Here is a 22,899-nt window from a genome sequence, read left to right as displayed (position 1 = left end):
TCGGTCGTCGTTGACCGTCAACAACGACCTTTTCTTTGGCCGTCGCTAACGGTTAGATTTGGCAGATCTGGCCGGAAAAGGCCAGATCAGTGAATTACCGGCCATTTCCGGTGGTGGTGTAGACCGTTATGACAGATTCCGGCTACCACCGGCGATGGTTGCTGGAATCTGACAAGTATTGGTGAATGGGACTGATTTTGTTAATTTTTAAACTTTTTTCTGGGGGTATTTTGAAATTAATAAACTTAAGGGGTCTAAAAGTAATTAAAAATAAACTAATATTTCTCAAATAATGTGCCAAACAATATTTAGGGAATATGATTAGAAATATGGGTAGAAATAATAAGCCAAACGGAGCTTTCAATATTCTCAAAATTCTATTCTACTTTATTCATCTCACAAAACATTAATAATTATCTTTCTCGTAAAGATAACCCAATTTTACTTTTTTTTTTTCAAAATGCTATTCTAAAAATCATCAAATAATGAACCAAATGAAGATAATTTATGCACATTTTCTTTATCTATACATCAAATGCAATAGTTAAAAATTAAATTTCCATTTGGTAAATATTTTACAATAATTTATCCACAATTTTTTGTTTTTATCTATACATCAGAAGTAATATAGTTAAAAAATTAATATCGATACCGTGTATATTCAAATAGAGTTTTAAAAAAAAAAATAGTTAAAAAGTACTAAAAAAATGTATCTAATACTAATTAATCAAAAAAGTATTAATACACAAGTCAAAATTTTAAAATAGGATTTTTTTAAAATTTAATATTATCTCAAATTTTGAGTTTTTTATTTAAAATTTTATACGTTTAAAATAGTTTATTTAAAATCTTATAAAAAAATTCAAAAAAAAAAATATTTACGGTAAAAAGAATTTCAAAAGTAATTAACTCTTAGAACCGATGTTTATAATTTTCAATTAACTCAAGAAATGCAATAAATCAATGTGTTAGATGAATCAATTTGTATTTACACAAAGCTAATGACATCATCTTATTAATGAATCGATGCAACCTCAGACAAAAAATAAAAACTACAAATTGACACCCCCAATCTCAAAAAAATAAAAAAAAAATAAAAAAAAAAATCAACAACTTTTTGTTAATTATTTTCAATTTCCAGCAGCTTGATTTTTCTTCTCATTAGCAGCAATTTCTTTCCTGAATTTCTCATATATATCTCCGCTATAATATTTACGAGTCCTCATCACCAAAATAAACGTGACGAGAGCTCCGAAAACGTTAACACCAGCGAGAATGGAGAAGGAGAGCCGGTAACATTCCTTCCCAATGCACGTCAGCTCCTTCACCATCGCTCTCGTTAATCCCTTCTCCGCAAGCTGCCTCATCGCCTCTCTATCGTAAAATCTCCCCACAACAACCACATTGAGCACATACGAGCCGAGCGGGCTGGCCAGTTGGCCGCAGTTGAAGAGCGTCGAGTAATATTTCAACCCGAAAAGCTCCGATATGATGATGAAAAGCAGCGTCAATTGCGCCCCAAACGAGAACCCCACGAGTAGCGAAGCAATGTAGACTGAACCCGGAATGGGGAATGCGATTAGGAGGTCGCCAATGGCGGAGAGGATCAGGGCGATTGCCATTATAAGAGGGCGGGGGACTTTGTATTTTAAGAGAATGATTTCGGAAACGAAGCCCGCGAAAACTCTGCCGAAGTAATTCCAAATGCTGACAAGTGAAACAAATGTGTTGACTACGTGTTGTTGATAGCCTAAAGATTCACCGATTTGGCCGAGATTGTCCATTGCAGTTAAGCTGCAGCCGAGTCCACAGAATGTCGCCATGAAAAGAATCAACATGTCCACACTCAAAAGCGCCTGCAAAATTCCATAGTCTTCGCCTCTCTTCGGCTTCTTGAAAATGTTCCCACAGCATGGAACTTCATCATGATCTTCTTTATTCTGGGTTTGTGGTTCTTCTTCAATCTCTGAAATTTCAGATTTTTTCGCTGGTTCATGAACAACAATACTTGTAGGAGCCGGAGCCCGATGTTTTTTGAGTTTCCAAGTGGCGTATTCTTCTCTAAATGCTATCAAAAGAGGCATGCAAATGAAAGCACAAACAACAATGGCGCTTCCTACATAACCATAATGTGAAAAATCAACTTGTTTTTGAGCTATGGTTAATCCCATTAAACACAAAGCCATTGCAATTGTGATATAAAGATATTGATAGAAAACTTTAAGCTCATTCGGATGACTAGAAACCTTCAGCGTTCTGACAGTATAAACAAACACTATAGAAATCAAGGCCGGCAGCCACCCAATAAGAAGAATCATAGATTTCGCATCGTTCCCATAAATTGCAAGATAAAGTTGAGTAAAAACCGCCCCACTCAATCCCACAAATCCTTTCATTATCCCCAACATCATGCCTCTACTCTCAGGAAAATTCTTAACACAAGTAACGAGTGAGCCCGTGTTGGCGAAATTCTGAGAATTTGCGCCGATACAAATGTACATACACATTTGCCAAACCTTCGGTTTGGCGATTTTCCTCATCACGGCGAGCCAGATCATGAAATACCCGGCAAAGTTCATGGCAGCACCGACGAGGAGGACAAACCAGGGAGGCGCAATCTCGGCCAGGAGCCCAGAGAGGACTCCGATATTGGCGCCGAGGTCTTTGCATGTGCTTAGAATATTGAGAGTTGTTTGATCGTAGCCTAGAGTTGCTTTAATCTCTTTGGAATAAACGCCGAATAGATAAGTTGCGCCGGCGCCGGCCATGATTAAGAAGGAAGCGAACATCATGAACCATCTTCCACGTATAACTTGTAGCAAGAACGAGCAACAGCTACCACCAGAGCCACCGCTTTCAGTAGGCATAGTTGTGTAGTGATGTTCTTAAGAGTGATGGTTTTGGATTGAATAGTAAGTGCAAAAATGTTGGGAGGAAAGGTGGAAAACTCGAAATTTAGCTGGATAAAATTTCCGAGGATTATGGAGCTGAATGTGACCCGAAAAGGATTTGGCGTTATCGGAAAATTAGGGCCGTTAATCTGGTAGCTTATTTTGGAAAAATTGCTATCCTGTAAAACTATCTAATATGGATAGGATAAAATTAAACAAAATAGGATAAGATTTTCATAATCTATCTTAAAACTATATCAGAGTTGGATAAAAATTAAAATAGCTATTTTATATATTTTTTTGAAAACATTTTTTGAAAATATTTAGATTTTTTTAACCTTCTACATTTGTTAATTTAACTAAATACCCTCATAATAAAAGTTTATAAATTAACAAAAACACCCCCTACCCAAGCCTGTAAACCTCATGTTATTATTCTGATGCCCTAAGGTATGAAATTTAATTTTTCAAGTAATTTTCTTTTTTTGAATGGAAGGGTAAAATGGTCAATTTGCATACATTTCAAGATGTGGCCATTATAAAGTGTAAGGGGTGATGTCATTGAAGAAAAATGAGGGTAGAATGGTCATAAAGTTGATTGATATGATTAAATGGCGTAAACGGTAACCAAGGGTATAATGGTCTTTTCATACAAATCCATATGAATTAAGTATCCATAAAAGTGCACCAAGGGTAAATTAGTCATTTACCTAATAGGATTGCTTAATTACTAAGTGTTTAAAAGAATTCAAATGACATTAAATGAGTGTTAATCATTATGTTGTAGTAGAAATGACCAAAATGCCCTTATATGCAAAATTTATACCAAATGACCCATATCTCAAACTTTTGATGGCCAATCCCATTTGGGAATTAAAAAAATAAAATATTTATAAGATATTTCCTTGGTTAAGTCGGCCAACACTCTTAGAACATCAAACTCTCTTCTTCAAGTCTCATTCTCCTCCATCAAAGGCTTAAATTCAAGCTCTCTCTTTCTCTCAAAATTTTCATAGGAGTTCAAGTTAAATTTCAAAGGAGATCACCATCCACACTTAAAGAACTTCAATTTTAGGGTTTAAGGTGAGTTTCAAAACCCTAGTTGTTCTGATTTTTAGTTAAAAGAGAAATTCATAAGTGGTTATGTGTGTAAGGTAGAAATGGTGAACCTTTAGAGCTAAGGAGGGGTGTCCTTTGCTTTGAATACTAAGGTAAGGAAAAAATCTCCCTTATGACTACAATTGATAACACCTAGGGTTGATGAAACTTACATCTATTTATGTTATTTTGAGTGTGATGCTATGTTTTGGTTATGGATTGTGTAAATGGGTGTGTTGATTGGTGTATGTGTGCATATGGAGGATGATTATGTCAATTAAGAGATTTGTAGTTGGAGGATGTTTTGGCACTTTTTGGTTATGTAAAAAGGGAGGTTTTTATGGCTTTTCATACTTAGAATGACATGGAAAATACTACGAATGTGCAAATGAATGTGGCATGGCTAAAAATGAATAGAATTCGGATTTGGCTTTTTAAGACTAATACTGCACATGCTTCATTGAATCGGTCACAACTGAAGTGATAAAAGTCTGATTGATCTGATTCTTGAAGTATTAAAAAATAAAGAAATAGACCTAAAACTTTTATGTTTTAGGCAAAAATCAATTCAAATTGTAAGATGAGGAAAACATTGCTTGAAAAGTGACAAACTGTATGGCATCCACCTCCTTAATAGAAATTCCATCTTTTTTTTTTTTTTTTTTTTGTTTAAATTCTAATAATCCACTAAATAATCTTACTATTGAAATTCCTTATGTTGTATGAGAACTTGAATGACTTAAGTTAATGAATTTAATAGGAGAATATTTATGTCATGGAGTTTTGCTAAATTGATTGATGAGCTGTGCAATTGGCCAATGTTACATGTTAAATGAATGAATAGTGTGATTAAGCATGAGAGATGTTATCCCATATGTTTGCATTCATAATGGTAATGCATATAGTTTATTTAGTTAACTTATGAACGAATTCATGAAATGTTAAAAAATGAATTCCATGAGTCTCTTGAGGTATAAACCAAGATCAGAGAAATGGAATCTTTGTGGAAACCATGAGTCCTTTGAGGTGACAACCAAGAACAAGGTAATGGTTCAAATGAATCTGATTGGATAATAAAGACTAATGAAAACATCAAGTACAAAGACAAAAGAAATAAGCATGTCATGTTTATGAATATTGCATAAGTCATATATGTTTTATGTTATAGTATGTATGGGTATGTTATGACTCATGTTTATGAGAAAAGTCCAAAGTGTTTGACATGTTTTATGAACTTGTTAATGTCAATGAACGAAGGTCATGTCTTGTAGATAAGTAAGGTCCTGAGCAATATACTTGTATAATGAACCTTAATAGTTTATAAATGGCCATATTCCTTTACTGAGCGATTAGTGCTCACCCTATGAAATATTTTAAAATGTTTTGCAGGTAAGGATTAAGGGATGAAGCTGGGAGGGGATTCCGAGGGACGCTATTAGCATGAGGGATGTTTTAATAATGACAATTGAATGGTTCTGCTAGTATTTAGTGCAATAATTATGCTCATATTTCATAATGTAGTAAATATGTCCATGTTCTATAATGGAGTGAATATGTTTGTGTTAATAAAGGAAATCAAATTGCTAGTAAAATTTGTAAAAGTGTGTATGTTTCTAGTAATTATTACTATGGATTTTATAATTTACTCCAAGAAAGGAAACTATATTATTTGACTTGTACAATAAACTTATCATAGTTTAGAAATAAAAAAAAGAAAATGTTTTTTAAACTACAAGTTTATTCTTTAAATAGGATTTTAAAATAAACTTCTTTCCAAGGCGCGCGTTTTCTAGGTTCTCAATGGCCAATGGATACTTAGGAAATACCCGGTTAGGGAGGGATTTTATAGTTAGTATCAGAGCACGATTTTGGGTGTTCGAAATGATGTTTTGATTGAATTATTATAGCTATTTTATATTTAATTGATGTTGGAAATGGTGTTTGTAAGTAATGGAAGTATCATTCCTCATACGTCCCTAAGATACTCTCTCCAGCCGATTGTTGTAAGTGTTTTCTTTACTTGCTTAGTGAATAGAATTAGCTAATGCTGATTGAAATTTGTGTGAGTAAAGGGTATGGCTACGAGGTGTTCACGAAATGTTAATAGGAGGGGCGAGGAGAATGTTAATGAAGCAAGCACTAGTGAGCCAGTAGCACCGACTACCAATGCGCCACCATATAGTGGACTAGCTACTTCTATCCAAAATGCTTCTATTTTGGATGACGCTGTAATCAATAGGATGATTCACGCAGCCATTAGTGAGGCCTTTAGGAGGGTTATCCCGGAAAGTATAAGTAACCAAGTGAACGCAAATCCCTCAATTCCATTAGTTTAGCCTCAACTCCAAATACCAGTTCCACCTCCAATAACCGGACCAGTTATGCCGATGGGTGCTATACCTTCTAAACAAGTAGAACCAATCTATAATCTTTCTCAAAAGCACCAACCTTCAGAGTTCAGTGGTTCAAACGATCCGGGGGTGTCAGAGGAGTGGTTAAAGACTATCGAACAGGCAATGGGTTTGTTTCCTATGAGTGACCAGGAAAAAGTTCGCTATGCTTCCTATTTGTTAAAAGGAGATGCTCGGGTATGGTGGAAGCTAATGGAGCATACCTATGTGACGAGTGCCCTTTCTTGGAATGAATTCAAAAGGCTATTTGAAGCAGAATACCGGTCGGCAGACATGTTATCCGTAAAGACTCAAGATTTCACGGAATTGAAGCAAGGTAATATGACTGTTAGAGAGCATGCTACAATGTTTAACTCCCTAGCATGTTTTGCTCCTACCGTGGTGAGTACTCAACAGTGCCGGTTAGAGAGATTTGTTAATGGATTACACCCAAAAGTTGCCCAGATTGTTATAGCGGGTGGTCAACCTCCTCAGACTTACAGTGAGGCCCTAGAATGAGCATTAAGAGCAGAGATTTATGTAAATAAGGAAAGGCAGATGGAGAATCCCAAGTTGGTGATCGGTAATTCTAGTTCGGGCCAGACAGCAGTTCAAAAAGTTGAAGTGGGGAATTCCACTAAGGCCCCGAAGGACAAAGGTAAAGGAAAGTTTCAACAAGGATTTCAAAAGAAGGGTGGCAAGAATAAGAGGACTTCATAGCAACAACAGAGAAGAAATAATCTTCCCCATTGTCAAAAATGTGGGAGGCAGCATAAGAGGGATTGTTTATTAGGGACCAATGTGTATTTCAAATGTAAACAGTCGGGACATATGGCAAAGGACTGTAAAGTTACTCTGGCTACTTCCCTTCAAACTGTTGGAGGTTCGACTGCTAGAGTTTACTGAGTGGCTTAGAAAGAAGCCGAAGCCAATCCATCTGCAGTTACTGGTCAGTTACAATTCCACTCCACCTCTTTTTATGTATTGATTGATTATGGGGCTACCCATTCTTTTATCTCATATGATATTATAAAAAAATTAGTTTTAGAGCCTAGTAAAGTGGAACATGCTATTAAAATTGAGATGCCTAATGGGAAGAATTATTTTGCTGATAAGTTGTTAATGGGGGAAACTAGGACTGTTCAACGAGGCGAGCCGCTCGCGAGCCGACTCGGCTCGAGTACGGCTCGTTAACGGCTCGTCTTGTCTGAAATCAAGCCGGCTCGGCTTGATTCGTGAGAGAACACGAGCCGAGTTCGAGCCTGCCTCGACTCAACTCGTTAGGCTCGCGAGCTGAGTCAGGCTCGAATTATTAGGCGCGTTTTAGGGGTTTTATTAAGTATAAGGGATTAAACTAAAATTTTTAAAACAAAAAGTTTGCAAAAATGACAAAGAACACCCCGATGTTAAAATCCCTAAAAACGCGACTAAAATCCTTTCTCCTAAAACTAAACTAAATCAAACCATTTTAGGCAGTCGGCGTCAGATTTGGTGGAGAGTGCAGGGAACAAGGAGAAAAAAGGAGGAAAGAAATCAGAGTTGGTGGAGACTGGAGAGTGCCAGGGAAACAAGAAGAAAGAATGAAAGGAAGAAAGAGAAAATAAGAAAAAAGGAGAAAAAAAAGGAAAGAAAGAGAAAATAGGAGAAACAGGCGTCATTAGAAAGAGAAAATAAGAGAAAGCAAAGAGTAATAAAAAGAGGACCAGAATAACTTCAAAGTTATGGAGACTGGAGAGATCAAGGGGAACAGGGAGAAAAGGAAAAAAAAAAAAAAAAGAGAAACGTGAACCATTGCCATTGAGTTTGGAGAGAGAAAAGAAGGCAAATCAATAATAAATTAGAGAGGAAAGAAGTGAAAGACAGTAATAAATGAGAGAGAGTGAAAAGAAAGAGTAATAAATGAGGGAGGAGAAAAGCTGCACCGAATTTTGAAAAAAAAATTGCATGCTTTTTACTTGGTTCGCGAGCCAGCTCGTTAAGTTGCCCAAATTTTTGTAAAAAAAATTGAATAAAAAAAAAAAAACAAAATTATTTGGAGATGGCTCGCAAGCTGGCTCAAACTCGGCTCAATAAGCTGGCTCGAAATATGCCAAATCCATTATCGAGTCGAGCCGAGCCACATAATTTCTGACTCGGCTCAACTCAGTCTCGGCTAGTTTACTCTTCCTCTCTCACGAGCCAAGCTCAATAAGCCGAAAACTCGGCTCGATAACACCCCTAGGGGAAACTGTAGCAATTGATAGGCATGAGTTGAATGTTGATTTGATTGTTTTTTATATGCCTGATTTTGGGAATGGACTTCATGAGTAAATATGGAGTATTGATAGACTGTCGAAAGAAGAAGGCCAAATTTAATTTAGATGCTGAAGACAGTTTCACTTTTGGGGAATGTCATCTACATAGTCTGATGATAAGTGCAGTGAAGGCAATGAAGATGATAAGGAAGGGTTGTACAGGGTACCATAGCTAATGTGGTGAATAAAAAAAAGTTTCCAGACTTTAGTGTTCAGGATGCACCCATAGTACGAGAATTCGAAGATGTATTTCAAGAAGATTTGCCAAGACTTCCTCCAAAAAAGGAAATGGAATTTTTATAGAGTTAGCTCCTGGTACGGCACCAATATCTAAGGCCCCATATAGAATGGCTCCAGCAGAGTTACAAGAGTTAAAGAAACAGCTTCAAGAGTTGTTAGATAAAGGTTTCATTCGACCCAGTCATTCTCTATAGGGAGCTCCTATTTTATTTGTCAAGAAAAAAGATGGTTCGATGAGAATGTGTATCTATTATAGGGAGCTCAATAAGCTAACAGTGAAAAACAAGTATCCATTGCCAAGAATTGATGACTTGTTTGATCAGTTAAAGGGAGCTCAGGTGTTTTCCAATATTGATCTTCGGTCAGGCTACCATCAAGTGAGGGTCGCTGACAAGGATATTCCCAAGACTGCATTCCGAACCAGATAAGGGCATTATGAATTTATAGTGATGCCATTTGGATTGACTAATGCACCAGCGGTATTCATGGATTTGATGAATAGGATTTTTCATGATTGTCTAGATAAATTTCTAGTAATTTTTATAGATGATATCATGGTTTATTCCAAAACAAAGGAAGATCATGAAGAGCATTTGAGATTTGTGTTACAAAGACTAAAGGAGAAAAAGTTATATGCTAAGTTCTCCAAATGTGAGTTTTGGTTGGATCAAGTAACATTCTTAGGACATGTTGTTTCACAAAAGGGTATTTCAGTGGACCCAAGTAAGATTGAAGCAGTGATTGAATGGCCAAGACCAAAGACTGTAAAAAAAGTTAGAAGTTTTCTTGGTTTAGCAGGATATTACAAGAAATTTGTGGAAGGGTTTGCTAGATTAGCTTCTCCACTCACAGCTTTGACAAAAAAAGAAGCCCTGTTTAGATGGACTGAAACTTGTGAGAAGAGTTTCCAAGAATTGAAAAGAAGATTAACTACTGCTCCTGTTTTAACTCTTCCAGAGGATGGAGTAGATTATGATATTTATACTGATGCTTCTCACAATGGTTTGGGGGCAGTATTGATGCAAAAAGACAGGGTGGTTGCTTATGCCTCTCGTCAGTTGAAAGACTATGAAAATAGGTATCCAACTCATGATCTCGAATTAGCAGCTGTAGTTTTTGTTTTGAAGATTTGGAGACATTATCTTTTTGGGGTGAAATGTCATATTTACACAGATCACAAAAGTCTAAAATACTTTTTCACGCAGAAAGAATTGAATATGAGGCAGAGAAGATGGCTTGAGCTGGTGAAGAATGTGATATTATGTATTAGCCAGGGAAAGCTAATGTAGTTGCAGATGCCCTTAGCAGGAAAGTCTCATTAGCTCAGCTAACTTTTCAGAAGCACCTACAACAAGAGATAATGAAGGAGGGGATAGAGTTGGAGATTGGGAAATTGTCCAAAATTGAAGTTCGGTCTAAGTTGTTAGAGGAAATTAGAGAAAAACAAGTGGATGATGGGTTTAGTAAAGGAATTGAGCAGCAGTTGAAAGATGGCAGAAAATCAGAATTCAAATGGGTGAATGGAATCCTGAAATTTAGAGACAGGGTGTATGTTCCTCAGGATATTGAATTGAGAAAGAAGATTTTAGAGGAAGCACATAGTATTCTTTACACTGCTCATCTAGGGAGTGTAAAGATGTATCAGGATTTGAGGAAGAGCTATTGGTGGCCAGGGTTAAAGAAAGATGTAACTGAGTATGTTATCAGATGCTTGGTGTGCTAGCAGGTTAAAGCAAAACATCAGCGCCCTTCAGGATTATTGCAGCCCCTTAGTATTCCTTCGTGAAAATGGGAAGATATTTCTATGGATTTCATTTTAGGTCTTCCTAGAGTGCAAAAGGTCTATAATACCATTTGGGTGATTGTAGATAGATTGACTAAATCTGTTCATTTCATTCCAGTTACAGACAAGATCTCCTCTGATTAGTTGGGGCAATTATATGTCAAAGAATTAGTAAGATTACATGGAGTACCTAGTAGTATTGTCTTAGATAGGGATGTAAAATTTATGTCATAGAGTAGCATGCAGAAGGCATTGATACTAGGCTTAATTTCAGCATAGCCTATCATCCTTAGACAAATGGACAGACAGAAAGAACGAATCAAATATTGGAGGATATGTTACGGGCTTGCTGTATGGATCACAAGTTGAATTGGTGTGACATTCTCCCTCTAGTTGAATTTGCTTATAACAATAGTTATCAAGCAACCATTAAAATGGCACCACATGAAGCATTATATGGAAGGAAATATAGATCTCCATTACATTGGGAAGAAATAAGAGAAAAGAATGCATTAGCTCAAGCTCTTGGTCCAGAAATGACACAAAAAATGATAGAAGATGTAAAGTTAATCCGAGAGAGAATGAAGCAGGCCCAAGACAGACAGAAGAGCTATGCAGATCCGAAAAGAAAGGATATAGAGTTCCAAGTAGGAGACAAAGTGTTTGTGAAAATCTCTCCTTATAAGGGGATGATGAGGTTTGGAAGAAAAGGGAAGCTTGCCCCTAGATATATCGGTCCATATGAGGTATTAGAGAAAGTGGGCAAAATAGCTTACAGACTTGCCTTACTAGCCAGTATGGACCGGATCCATAATGTTTTCCATGTTTTCCTATTGCGAAAGTATGTTAGTGATCCTTTGCATATACTACAAGCAAATGAAGTGGAGTTAAAAGATGAACTAATTTATGAAGAACGTCCAGTTCAGATTCTGGATAGAAGAATAAAAGAGCTCCGAAATAAGAAAGTACTGCTTGTTAAAATACTGTGGAGGAATCATAATGTAGAAGAAGCGACATGGGAGGTTGAGCAAGATATGAAGGAAAGATATCCAGACCTCTTCAACTGAATTTCGAGGACGAAATTCTTATAAGTGGGGATGATTGTAAACCCCATGTTATTATTCCGATGCCCTAAGGTATGAAATATACCTTTTGAAGTAATTTTCTTTTTTTGAATGGAAGGGTAAAATGGTCAATTTGCATGCATTTCGAGATGTGGCCATTATAAAGTGTAAGGGGTGATGTCATTGAAGATAAATGAGGGTAGAATGGTCATAGAGTTGATTGATATGGTTAAATGGCGTAAATGGTAACCAAGGGTATAATGGTCTTTTCATACAAATCCATATGAATTAAGTATCCATAAAAGTGCACCAAGGGTAAATTAGTCATTTACCTAATAGGATTGCTTAATTACTAAGTGTTTAAAAGAATTCAAATGACATTAAATGAGTGTTAATCATTATGTTGTAGTAGAAATGACCAAAATGCCCTTATATGCAAAATTTATACCAAATGACCCATATCTCAAACTTTTGATGGCCAATCCCATTTGGGAATTAAAAAAATAAAATATTTATAAGATATTTCCTTGGTTAAGTCGGCCAACACTCTTAGAACATCAAACTCTCTTCTTCAAGTCTCATTCTCCTCCATCAAAGGCTTAAATTCAAGCTCTCTCTTTCTCTCAAAATTTTCATAGGAGTTCAAGTTAAATTTCAAAGGAGATCACCATCCACACTTAAAGAACTTCAATTTTAGGGTTTAAGGTGAGTTTCAAAACCCTAGTTATCCTGATTTTTAGTTAAAAGAGAAATTCATAAGTGGTTATGTGTGTAAGGTAGAAATGGTGAACCTTTAGAGCTAAGGAGGGGTGTCTTTGTGCTTTGAATACTAAGGTAAGGAAAAAATCTCCCTTATGACTACAATTGATAACACCTAGGGTTGATGAAACTTACATCTATTTATGTTACTTTGAGTGTGATGCTATGTTTTGGTTATGGATTGTGTAAATGGGTGTGTTGATTGGTGTATGTGTGCATATGGAGGATGATTATGCCAATTAAGAGATTTGTAGTTGGAGGATGTTTTGGCACTTTTTGGTTCTGTAAAAAGGGAGGTTTTTACGGCTTTTTATACTTAGAATGACATGGAAAATACTATGAATGTGCAAATGAATGTGGCATGGTTAAAAATGAATAAAATTCAGATTTGGTTTTTTAAGACTAATACTGTACATGCTTCATTGAATCGGTCATAACTGAAGTGATAAAAGTCTGATTGATCTGATTCTTGAAGTATTAAAAAGTTAAGAATTAGACCTAAAACTTTTATGTTTTAGGCAAAAATCAATTCGAATTGTAAGATGAGGAAAACATTGCTTGAAAAGTGACAAACTATATGGCATCCACCTCCTTAATAGAAATTCCCATCTTTTTTTTTTTTTTTTTATAAATTCTAATAATCCACTGAATAATCTTACTATTGAAATTCCTTGTGTTGTATGAGAAATTAAATGACTTAAGTTAATGAATTTAATAGGAGAATATTTATGTCATGGAGTTTTGCTAAATTTATTGATGAGTTGTGCAATTGGCCAAGGTTACTTGTTAAATGAATGAATAGTATGATTGAGCATGGGAGATGTTATCCCATATGTTTGCATTCATAATGGTAATGCATATAGTTTATTTAGTTGACTTATGAACGAATTTATGAAATGTTAAAGAATGAATTCCATGAGTCTCTTGAGGTATAAACAAAGATCAGAAAAAAGAAATAATTATGGAAACCATGAATTCTTTGAGGTGACGACCAAGAACAAGGTAATGGTTCAAATGAATCCGATTGGATAATAAAGACTAATGAAAACATCAAGTACAAAGACAAGAGAAATAAGCATTCCATGTTTATGAATATTGCATAAGTCATATATATTTTATGTTATAGTATGTATGGGTATGTTATGACTCATGTTTATGAGAAAAGTCCAAGGTGTATGACATGTTTTATGAACTTGTTAATGTCAATGAATGAAGGTCATGTCTTGTAGATAAGTAAGGTCTTGAGCAATATACTTGTATAATGAACCTTAATAGTTTATAAATGGTCATATTCCTTTACTGAGCGATTAGCGTTCACCCCACGAAATGTTTTAAAATGTTTTGCAGGTAACGTTTAAGGCATGAAGCTGGGAGAGGATTCTGAGGGACGCTATGAGCATGAGGGATGTTTTAATAATGACAATTAAATGGTTCTGCTAGTATTTAGTGTAGTAATTATGCTCATATTTCATAATGTAGTAAATATGTCCATGTTCTATAATAGAGTAAATATGTTTGTGTTAATAAAGGAAATCAAATAGCTATTAAAATTTGTAAAAGTGTGTATGTTTCTAGTAATTATTACTATGGATTTCATAAGTTACTCCAAGAAAGGAAACTATATTATTTAACTTGTACAATAAACTTATCATAGTTTGAAATAAAATAAAAAAGAAAATGTTTTTTAAACTACAAGTTTATTCTTTAAATAGGATTTTAAAATAAACTTCTTTCTTAAGCGTGCGTTTTTTAGGTTCTCAATTGCCAAGGGATACTTAGGAAATACCTAGCTAAGGAGGGGTTTTACAAAGCCACTGCCGACAGCCAGCCACCACCGTCGGATAACAACCAGCAGTCGCCGGAATGATGCACGATCGATTGGATTTGGCCGGTCGTGCGACGATTTGGCCTTTTTCGGCCAGAATCTAGCCATCGTTGACATCCAAATTTCTGGTCATCGATAATGGCCAAAATCTAGCTGTCAACGACTACAAAAATCTAGTTGTCAACGACTGCAAAAATCTAGTTGTCAGCGACAGTCAAAATATGCCGTTGTCAACGACCATATCTCTAGCTATAGATATGGACGAAAACGGCTAGATCAGTGCATGACCAGCTAGATCCAGCTGGTCGTGCGTCGTTTCAACGTCGACAATAGTTGCTAACGATCAATAGTGGCTTGGGTGAATGGGGGTATTTTTATTAATTTATAAACTTTTATTGTAAAATATAATTGTTTTTAGTTGAATAGAATTGGAAAAATATTTGAATAGGATAATAGAAAACAAGTTCCATCCTTTTTTTGAATCAAAATACAAAATTTAACCACAGTTTGTTTCACTCTTTTCAATTAATTTTCTGTTATTCTATTTGGATTAAAAAAAGAATATGAAAAAATCTTATTTGATTCAGATTGATTTTTAAAATAATGATCCCAAAAAGCAAACAAACACATATTCTTTTTTTAATCCAAATAGAATAACAGAAAATTAATTGAAAAGAGTGAAACAAACTGTGGTTAAATTTTGTATTTTGATTCAGGTTTTTGATACGTTACAGGCTCAAACACAAAAGGAAAGCATACTGTAAAGAACATGTTGTCAATTGGCTTTGAATTTATTACTTTAAATAAAATTTCATGGATTAAACACTTACTTAATTGGTTCAAAATTATTAGATTTTTTTTTTCTAGTAAAATAGTCTCCAAATTAAATCAGTTACTGTATTTTAAAATTCTCCTGATTCGTTTACATAGAGTTTTGGTAAAATTTAAAAGTTAAATACATGATAAAACTCAGAAAAAATACTTAAAAAAAAAATTGTTGCATATTGTTGCTCTTACCTTCCACATTTAGACCTCAACTTGGGCCCAAATAAGAGCCCAAAACGTCCAATGCTGCATTTATCAAGGGGTTGGGCAAAATTCAAGGTCTTAAGAGAATTCATTATTTACCCATTTCATGCGTTGCAAATTTTTTTGGGTCCCAACCTTTTTTTTTTTTTTTTTTTTTTTTTTTNTAAATACCTTTTAAGAATATGAAAAAAATTCATTGAGATTATCAAAAACACTGTTATTGTGCCTAATTTATTGGCGATCAGATTTGTGTCACGCGTCCACAAGGTATACCAAAGCCTAGCAGCTAAGATCATTCTACGTATTATCACATCAACGCTTATCTTCTCTTACAAGATGATTACAGTCATAAACATGGGTTAAGGTGCTATTAGCATGATTGGATTACTGACTTAAATCGTGATTAAGGGATATGCATATATGCAATCTCGTAATACTCATTCTCAACTACTATCAAACGAACAAAATATAAAAGGAGTTCATAACCCCCGTTTTAAAGGAAGACTCCAATTTTAATAAAATTCACGAGAAAAACATTACATTTCCTTTGTAATTTCGCTTGTACTGTTGAATCACTAAAAAAATTCTCTAATGTTCTTTACTTGTTTAAGCCGCTTTATTGATGTTGTTGGTTACAGGTAATCACATGCATATCTTACTTCAATGGGTACAAATTTTCTCATCAACACCTTATAATATAGGCCATTTAATAGTTTAAAAAAATGGTCGGAGAGATCATGAATGAAACTATCTGTAAAATAATTGAGATTTAAGAATCTATACATGGGGTGACAGCTAATGCATTGATGGCCTCGTAAATCTGAGGAAAACATTACTTATCGTCAACTTGGTGTTGTAGGCCCAAACTTCAACCCTATCAGTAGGAGTGAGGTAAGGACATATTTGTTTTTCTCTCATTCTAGAAAAGATCATCTATGTTTTCGAGTTTTAAACTTTTCAAACTTTGACTATTCAAGTTTGGTGTTCACTGACTATAACTTTTATATATAAATCAATGCATAGCTCCATTTTGGGACCAGAAAAGCAGAAATGAATTGGACAAAGACCTGTTAGTCAAATTAAACCGCTCAAGTACTCAATCAATATCTACCCAACAGCAAGTCATCCTTTAATTTGGGACAAGTCTAAAAGTGACTTAATCACATTTTACCCTTTGGGGTTTCGGTCAAAGAAGTTCAGACACCACCATTTCAAATATTAGGAAATTTCCGTATATTATAATAATAATTAGTTGAAGTTTGTAAACCTTGTCGAATACTTTGATAGAAACTTTTGTCTACATTAATTAAAGAGGTTTTGACTTCAAGTTTTTCTTTAGTTATTAATAAGGTAATCACTGAAACTCTTATCTGATTGGTAATTTTAAGGTCTTGAGAGATTTGTTGAGATACACATAATCTATCTCGAACATTCTTGAATAAAGATTTTGAATTTGAGTCTTTTCTTAATTGCTAATAGAGATAGTCACTAAAACTTTTATCTGACTGGTAGTTTCAAGGTTCTGAAAGATTAATTGAGATACTCATAAATTGGTTCAGACACCCCGAATAATAGACTGAAATGAAGGATTGATATAGTATTTCTTTCTTTCAAGTACCCATTTAATAGATTGGTATAGTGTTTCTCTCTTTCAAGTACCCATTTAATAGCTATCCAATAAATCATCCTTTACTTTGTCCCAAGTCTAAAAGCGAAAATAAGAAAAAAATGCGATTATGTCATATTATCTCACTTCAAGGTACGAACATCGAGAGCCCAAGAGATAAAATATACAGATAAAATCCAAACAGTAACATGAATGTGGAATTGTGGATTACATTTCAATGCTTCTATAGTCAAACTATCTATTATAATCTTTGCAATTTGTCTCCTATGATCGAACTCCGTTTTGGTTATCCATCGCCATTTCCATTTCTGCAGTTTTGGCAGCTTCTCTGAACTTCTTATAGATGTCACTTTTGTAAAATTTCTTCGTCCTCATCACCAAAATCAGAGAAATTAAGCAACCAAACAAAGTTGCCGCCGTAATTATAATAAAAGACAACTTGAAGCACTCAACTCCGACACAACTCAGATCTTCACCGGCCTTCCTGGTGAGCCCCGAAGCCACCATTTGCTTCTCGGCTTCTCGGTCATATAAATATCCGGCCACCCTCACGTTGAGCAGATATGAGCCGACGGGGCTGGCGGATCCCCCGAAATTGTACAAGGTTGAGTAATATTTTAGGCCGAAAATTTCGGAAATTATCGCGAAAACTAATGGCCATTGAGCGCCGAAACAGAAGCCGATAATGATTGATGCTACGTATAATCCACTGGGGACATTGAAGGCTATGAGAAGATGGCCAACGCAGGATAATAAGAGGATGATTGTGAGCATGAGAGGGCGAGGAAATTTGTATTTGACTAGAAAGATTTCGGAGACAAAACCGGAAAAAACTCGGCCGAGATAGTTCCAGATACTGACTAGTGAAACGAATGTGCTTATGCTTCTTTTGGGGTATCCCAGTGAAGTTCCGATCTGACCCAGATTGTCGATTGCCGTTAAGGTTCCACCGACGCCGCAGATTGTAGTGACAAAGAGAATCAGCATGTCGATACTAAAGAGTGCTTGCAGAATTGTGTAGTCGTCACCCCTGTCTGGTGGCTGGAAACAAGTTGTCCAACATGAACGTTGTTTCTCTGGTGGTGGCAGTGATACTGCAGGTTCCATTGAACTTTTTTCGGTGTTCGTTGATGGTGGCAGTTGCGGCTGCGGTGGTGTTGATGAGGCCGTCTTTTCACTCGGTTTCTCATTAGAGACTACGTTGATCGGAGAAGGATCATTCATGATGATTTGTTTCATCTTCCGTCGCTTGAATTCTTCTATGAAAACAACAAGAATTGGCAAAAAGAGCAAGAAAAGAACCATGGCGCCACTTCCGCCATACTCCCCTTGAGTGAAAGTGAACTGTTTCTCTATTATAATTATGAACATTAAAAACCCGGCAAGGCCTAAAGAAATAAAGAGAAAATTGTAAAACACTTTCAGCTCATTCGGATGGCGCACGACCTCCATTACCCGAATAGTCCTGAGAAAAATAAAAGAAATGGCAGCAGGAAGCCAACCGATAAGCAAAATCAAAGATTTAGTATCATCCCCATAGAAGGCATGATACAGCTGAGTGATTATGGCGCCACTGAGACCAACATAACCTTTCAAAATCCCCAACACAACGCCGCGACTCTCAGGAAAATTCTTCACACAAGTAACGAGCGCACCAGTGTTCGCGAAAGACTGAGAATTGGCACCAATGCAAATATATAGACACATCAGCCAAACCTGAGGCTTGGCCATTTTTTTCGCCACGGCGAGCCAAATCATGGTGTACCCGAAAAGATTCATTATCGCGCCGATGAGGAGAACCACCCACGGGGGAGTGACCTCGTTGATGAGACCGGAGAGAACGCCGACGTTGGCGCCTAAATCTTTGAAGAAACTGAGGAGATTGAGAGTGGTTTGGTCGTAGCCGAGAGCTGATTTGATGTCGTTTGAATAGAGGGAAAACATGTAAGTTGCACCAGCGGCGGCCATGATGAGCAATGAAGCGAAGATCATGAACCACCGGCCGGTGATGACTTGGATAGCAAAGCCCCTCATGTTGGCCAAATTATGGGCGGTACCGGGTGAGGCGACCACCATTTTGGGTGGTTTTTTGGGATGTGTTTAATTTGGTGAGTGTGTAAGAAGAGCGGCGTTTAGATTGTTGGAGAGTAGTGTAGAAGTTGAAGGGTATTTATAGTCATAAAATGTGTATGCTTCTGAGTATGTTAAAAGAGAGAGAGAGGGAGAGGGAGAGAGAAGTGAGAAAGACTTCCATGGTTGACTTGCAAAATGCATGCTGCAGAAAATAAGGTCAGGGAAAAAGGAGATGGGGATAAAAAATATTAGGCCGAACAACTTGTGCATACCCAAGGTTTACAATAATGACAAGTTGATATCCAAAAGGTTTTAAAACGATAAATAGGTACCTTCTGTCATATTCGGTTAGTGATTTCTGTTGATTAATAGTGAAAAGACTAAAATGCCCTTGAAAGTTTGAATTTTAGTTTTTTTATAAATTTAAAAATTTCTAAAAAACCCCCTAGGTTTACAAATTTAACTAAATACCCCAATATATAAATTTTTTGTAAAATAACAAAAACACCCCCACCACCCGTAGTGCCAGATTTTGGCCACCACCGTCAGAATCTGGCCGGAAAGTTACGTTATCGGATCTGTGTCGTAACGTGCCGATCTTGCCTTTTCCGGCCAGATCTGCCACAGATCTGGCCGTCGAAGTAGCAGCCAGATCTGGCCTTTTCCGGTCAGATCCATGGCTGATCTGGCCGGAAAAGGCTAGATCTATGACCAGATCTAGCCGTCGATGCCGCAGATGGAGTTTTGCGACGTCGACAGCCAGATCTAGCCGTAGATCTGGCATTTTCTGGCCAGATCAGCCACGGATCTGGCCGGAAAAAGCCAGATCGACGCGTTACGACACAGATCCGACGGGTCTGTGTCGTAATACAACTTTCCGGCCAAATTCTGGCGGTGGTGGCCAGAATCTGGCACTACGGGTGGTAGGGGTGTTTTTGTCATTTTACAAAAATTTTATATATTGGGTTATTTAGTTAAATTTGTAAACCTAGGGGGTTTTTTAGAAATTTTTAAATTTATAAAAAACTAAAATTCAAACTTTTAAGGGCATTTTAGTATTTTCACTATTAATAAACAGAAATCATTAACAGAACATGACGGAAGGTACCTATTTGTTGTTTTAAAATCTTTTAGGTACCAATTTGTTGTTACGGTAAACCTTGGGTATGTATAAGTCGTTCTCCCAAAATATTATATGGAAACATGTTTCACTAGAGTTTAAGCTTATTACCATTTTTATCTCTTAATACAGTATTATCTAATTTAATACACGTCAGAATCCTTAATAACTCGTAATTACTCAAGTGAATCCTCTTAAGACCAATATAATATTTATTAGAATCTTCATATATACTTCTGGATAATTACTTATTAATTGACAAATATTGTAAAAAGTAAATAAAATCTATTTGTATTATTATTAGTTGCTTGCCCCCACGAACTTTCTCTCAATCCTCAATTATTCAATTAAATTAAAACAATTATTAAACTTCCTATAAAGATGGATTTATAACCTAATTTTACAAATTTTCTTTCATTATCTTGAATTGACAATTCTCAATTGGTCAATTCACAATTAAATAGATGACAGTGACACTCGTAATTGGTTAAACGAAACTCATTGTGAGCTGTTATGGATTGTGAGCTCACAATTGGATAGACGAGATTCGTAATTGTCTAAGCAAAACTCATTGCAAACTATCACGAATTGTGAGAGTTTATAAGATTGGGTTGTAAAGGTAGTATTGCCCCCTTAAACTTATTAAAATGGATTAATTAATTTGTTTTCTATTAATGAATTTCCTTTAAATTAGTTTAAGACATGACAATTGAATATTCAGGTTTTAATTTTATTTAAAATATCATTCGGTACACATTCATCATATTCAAATGTGACGTGTCAATAAAATCCTGCCACTTGAAATTATTAATTTAAAAAGTAATATGAAATTTGTATTATATATATATATAGTGTTAATAACTCATAAAATATTGAATTCTGGTAAATAAATAATTAAAAAAATTTGTTTTGATTTAAAGTAAAAATTTATTATCTGAAGTAAATAATAATAATGAATAAATAAATAATACATCTAGGTGTCATAAGAGATACTTCTCTTGAATTTTAAATCAACGTTTAAATAAAATATTAAGAGGGTGACAGTGACATCAAAGATTAGAAAATAGATACAGTGAATTAATAATGTAGCAAAAACTTTCATTAATTGGTTAATATTTAATTCCTTAAGAATAGGAACTAGGTTGCAACGGCCAAGGAATCTAATTAATTATATTAATATTTAAATTATATAAAATAAAATAAAAATTACCTTGCTGTGTTGAAATTAAGTGGTTTCTTCTTCCCTTTTTCCATCCAAAAAATTTTAAAATAAAATTTCATTAGTAAATTTCGTTGTGAAGAAGTTTCAAAATAAAATTTTATTATATACAATAAAACTCTATTAGTAAATTTCGTTCTAAAGAAGGGTAAGATGATCAAAGTATGTTATAAGTAAGGATAAAATGGTAGACTAACATTTGCTCCCGTAGGATCCTGCATTTTCTCAAAATAAGTATAAGAGAGAAGCCAGATGTGACCACTGCATAGAAGTCTTGTTGCAGCCAGATTTGGCCTTCATGTGACTGAAAAGCAACGGCCAGATGGCTGCTTCTTGGCCCTTACAGTGGCCAAATTTTGGCCACCACGTGAGGGCTTTGTGGAGGCAAAATCTAGCCGCCATGAGGCCCTCACGCGGTGACCCAAACCCACCGCTGGGGCCAAGCAACCATGGCGAGAAGGAGATAAGAAAGAAAAGAAGTAGAGAAGGAAAAAAAAAGAATAATGTGAGGGGGCAAAGAAAATTTAACTTTAGTGTTTTTATTAAAAAATTAAAATGTCAAAATTAACTTTTAAATCGTATTCATAATGAATATCATTTTATTTGATGGAAATTATAAACAAAACATAACATTTGAGTAATAAAGTTGTATTTTGAAAGTTTTTGGACAAGAAAGTGTCATTAGGCCAAATCTTAGGTAGGAAAAAGTCGTTTACTCTTGATAGTTTTGTGGTTTGCTTGAGACTCTTGAATATAATACTTATAAGGTCTTGAGTTCAAATCTCCACGACTACTAATAAAGAATAACCACTACAGGCTTATCTGACCGTTAACTTCAATGTCTCGAAAGATTAGTTGAGGTACGCTCAAACTGGCCCAAACACCGCTGGATCAAAAAAAAAAAAAAAAAAAAAGTCGTTTACTCTAAAAATAATGGTAAAACATTTCTTTTTTTATTTAACTTTAAATTTTAGTTACAAATGGGTAAATAAATTTCTTCAAAAAATTACTGAAAATTTTATGATATTTATAAATAAGCTTAATTAATAAATTTTATAATTATTAATCAAACTTTGTTGGACTATTTCAAGAATCATATAAGATACTTGTAAGATAAAAACATTAAAAAGCCGACATCAATTATAAAACTAATAAAGATTAAACTTGAGTAGGTGTATTCCGGATCAAAATCAAACTAGTATGTGAAACCGATTGATTATGATTTCTTATGGGTGTTGTCAAATATTAGGTTTGACTTGAGATATGCATTGAAATCTCATCAAAACAAAAATTCAACAATAATTGGTGTGAATATCAATCAAAAGATATGAGATTAAATAAATAAAAGTTTATTTATTTATTTATATTATTATTGGACCAACCACTTGGAAAAAGAAGTAGATAAGAAGAGATCCATATTAGGTTTTAATCGAGGGAGTTATCATAATTAAATTTAATAATTTTTATTTCAAATTTTAATTAGAATG

At 35.1% G+C, this 22,899-nt stretch overlaps 4 protein-coding genes across 4 annotated transcripts; 2 read left to right on the top strand and 2 right to left on the bottom strand.

The window, feature by feature from the left end:
• Positions 1 to 585: 585 nt before the first annotated feature.
• Positions 586 to 2,813, bottom strand: LOC116116968 (protein NUCLEAR FUSION DEFECTIVE 4-like). Its single transcript, XM_031402998.1, has 2 exons — positions 1,146 to 2,813; positions 586 to 609 (listed from the first exon to the last, which is right to left on the bottom strand). The coding sequence occupies exons 1-2, from the start codon at positions 2,790 to 2,792 to the stop codon at positions 586 to 588; spliced, it is 1,671 nt and encodes a 556-aa protein (XP_031258858.1). The 5' UTR covers positions 2,793 to 2,813.
• Positions 2,814 to 6,376: 3,563 nt separating this feature from the next.
• LOC116116967 lies at positions 6,377 to 6,898 on the top strand. Its single transcript, XM_031402997.1, has one exon. The coding sequence runs from the start codon at positions 6,377 to 6,379 to the stop codon at positions 6,896 to 6,898; it is 522 nt and encodes a 173-aa protein (XP_031258857.1).
• A 4,232-nt stretch (positions 6,899 to 11,130) lies between these two features.
• On the top strand, positions 11,131 to 11,763 carry LOC116116962. The gene has a single exon (XM_031402994.1). It carries the CDS (start codon positions 11,131 to 11,133, stop codon positions 11,761 to 11,763), a length of 633 nt encoding a protein of 210 aa, XP_031258854.1.
• A 5,328-nt stretch (positions 11,764 to 17,091) lies between these two features.
• On the bottom strand, positions 17,092 to 19,245 carry LOC116116973. The gene has a single exon (XM_031403008.1). It carries the CDS (start codon positions 19,074 to 19,076, stop codon positions 17,265 to 17,267), a length of 1,812 nt encoding a protein of 603 aa, XP_031258868.1. The 5' UTR covers positions 19,077 to 19,245; the 3' UTR covers positions 17,092 to 17,264.
• Between the last annotated feature and the right edge of the window lie 3,654 nt (positions 19,246 to 22,899).

The sequence above is a fragment of the Pistacia vera genome, unplaced genomic scaffold (genome assembly GCF_008641045.1).
Source record: "Pistacia vera cultivar Batoury unplaced genomic scaffold, PisVer_v2 Contig791, whole genome shotgun sequence".
Lineage (NCBI taxonomy): Eukaryota > Viridiplantae > Streptophyta > Magnoliopsida > Sapindales > Anacardiaceae > Pistacia > Pistacia vera.
The sequence above is the reverse complement of the archived record's forward strand: the minus strand, read 5'-3'. Positions and strand labels throughout refer to the sequence as shown.

Bases quoted from the DNA above. Each gene is read 5' to 3' on its own strand.
- LOC116116968 (XM_031402998.1), bottom strand. From the start codon at position 2,792: ATGATGTTCGCTTCCTTCTTAATCATGGCCGGCGCCGGCGCAACTTAT. The intron at 610-1,145 runs GCTGCTGGAAAT...TCTGATGTATAG, and splicing joins CTAATGAGAAGAAAAATCAA to ATAAAAACAAAAAATTGTGG.
- LOC116116967 (XM_031402997.1), top strand. From the start codon at position 6,377: ATGGGTGCTATACCTTCTAAACAAGTAGAACCAATCTATAATCTTTCT.
- LOC116116962 (XM_031402994.1), top strand. From the start codon at position 11,131: ATGGCACCACATGAAGCATTATATGGAAGGAAATATAGATCTCCATTA.
- LOC116116973 (XM_031403008.1), bottom strand. From the start codon at position 19,076: ATGGTGGTCGCCTCACCCGGTACCGCCCATAATTTGGCCAACATGAGG.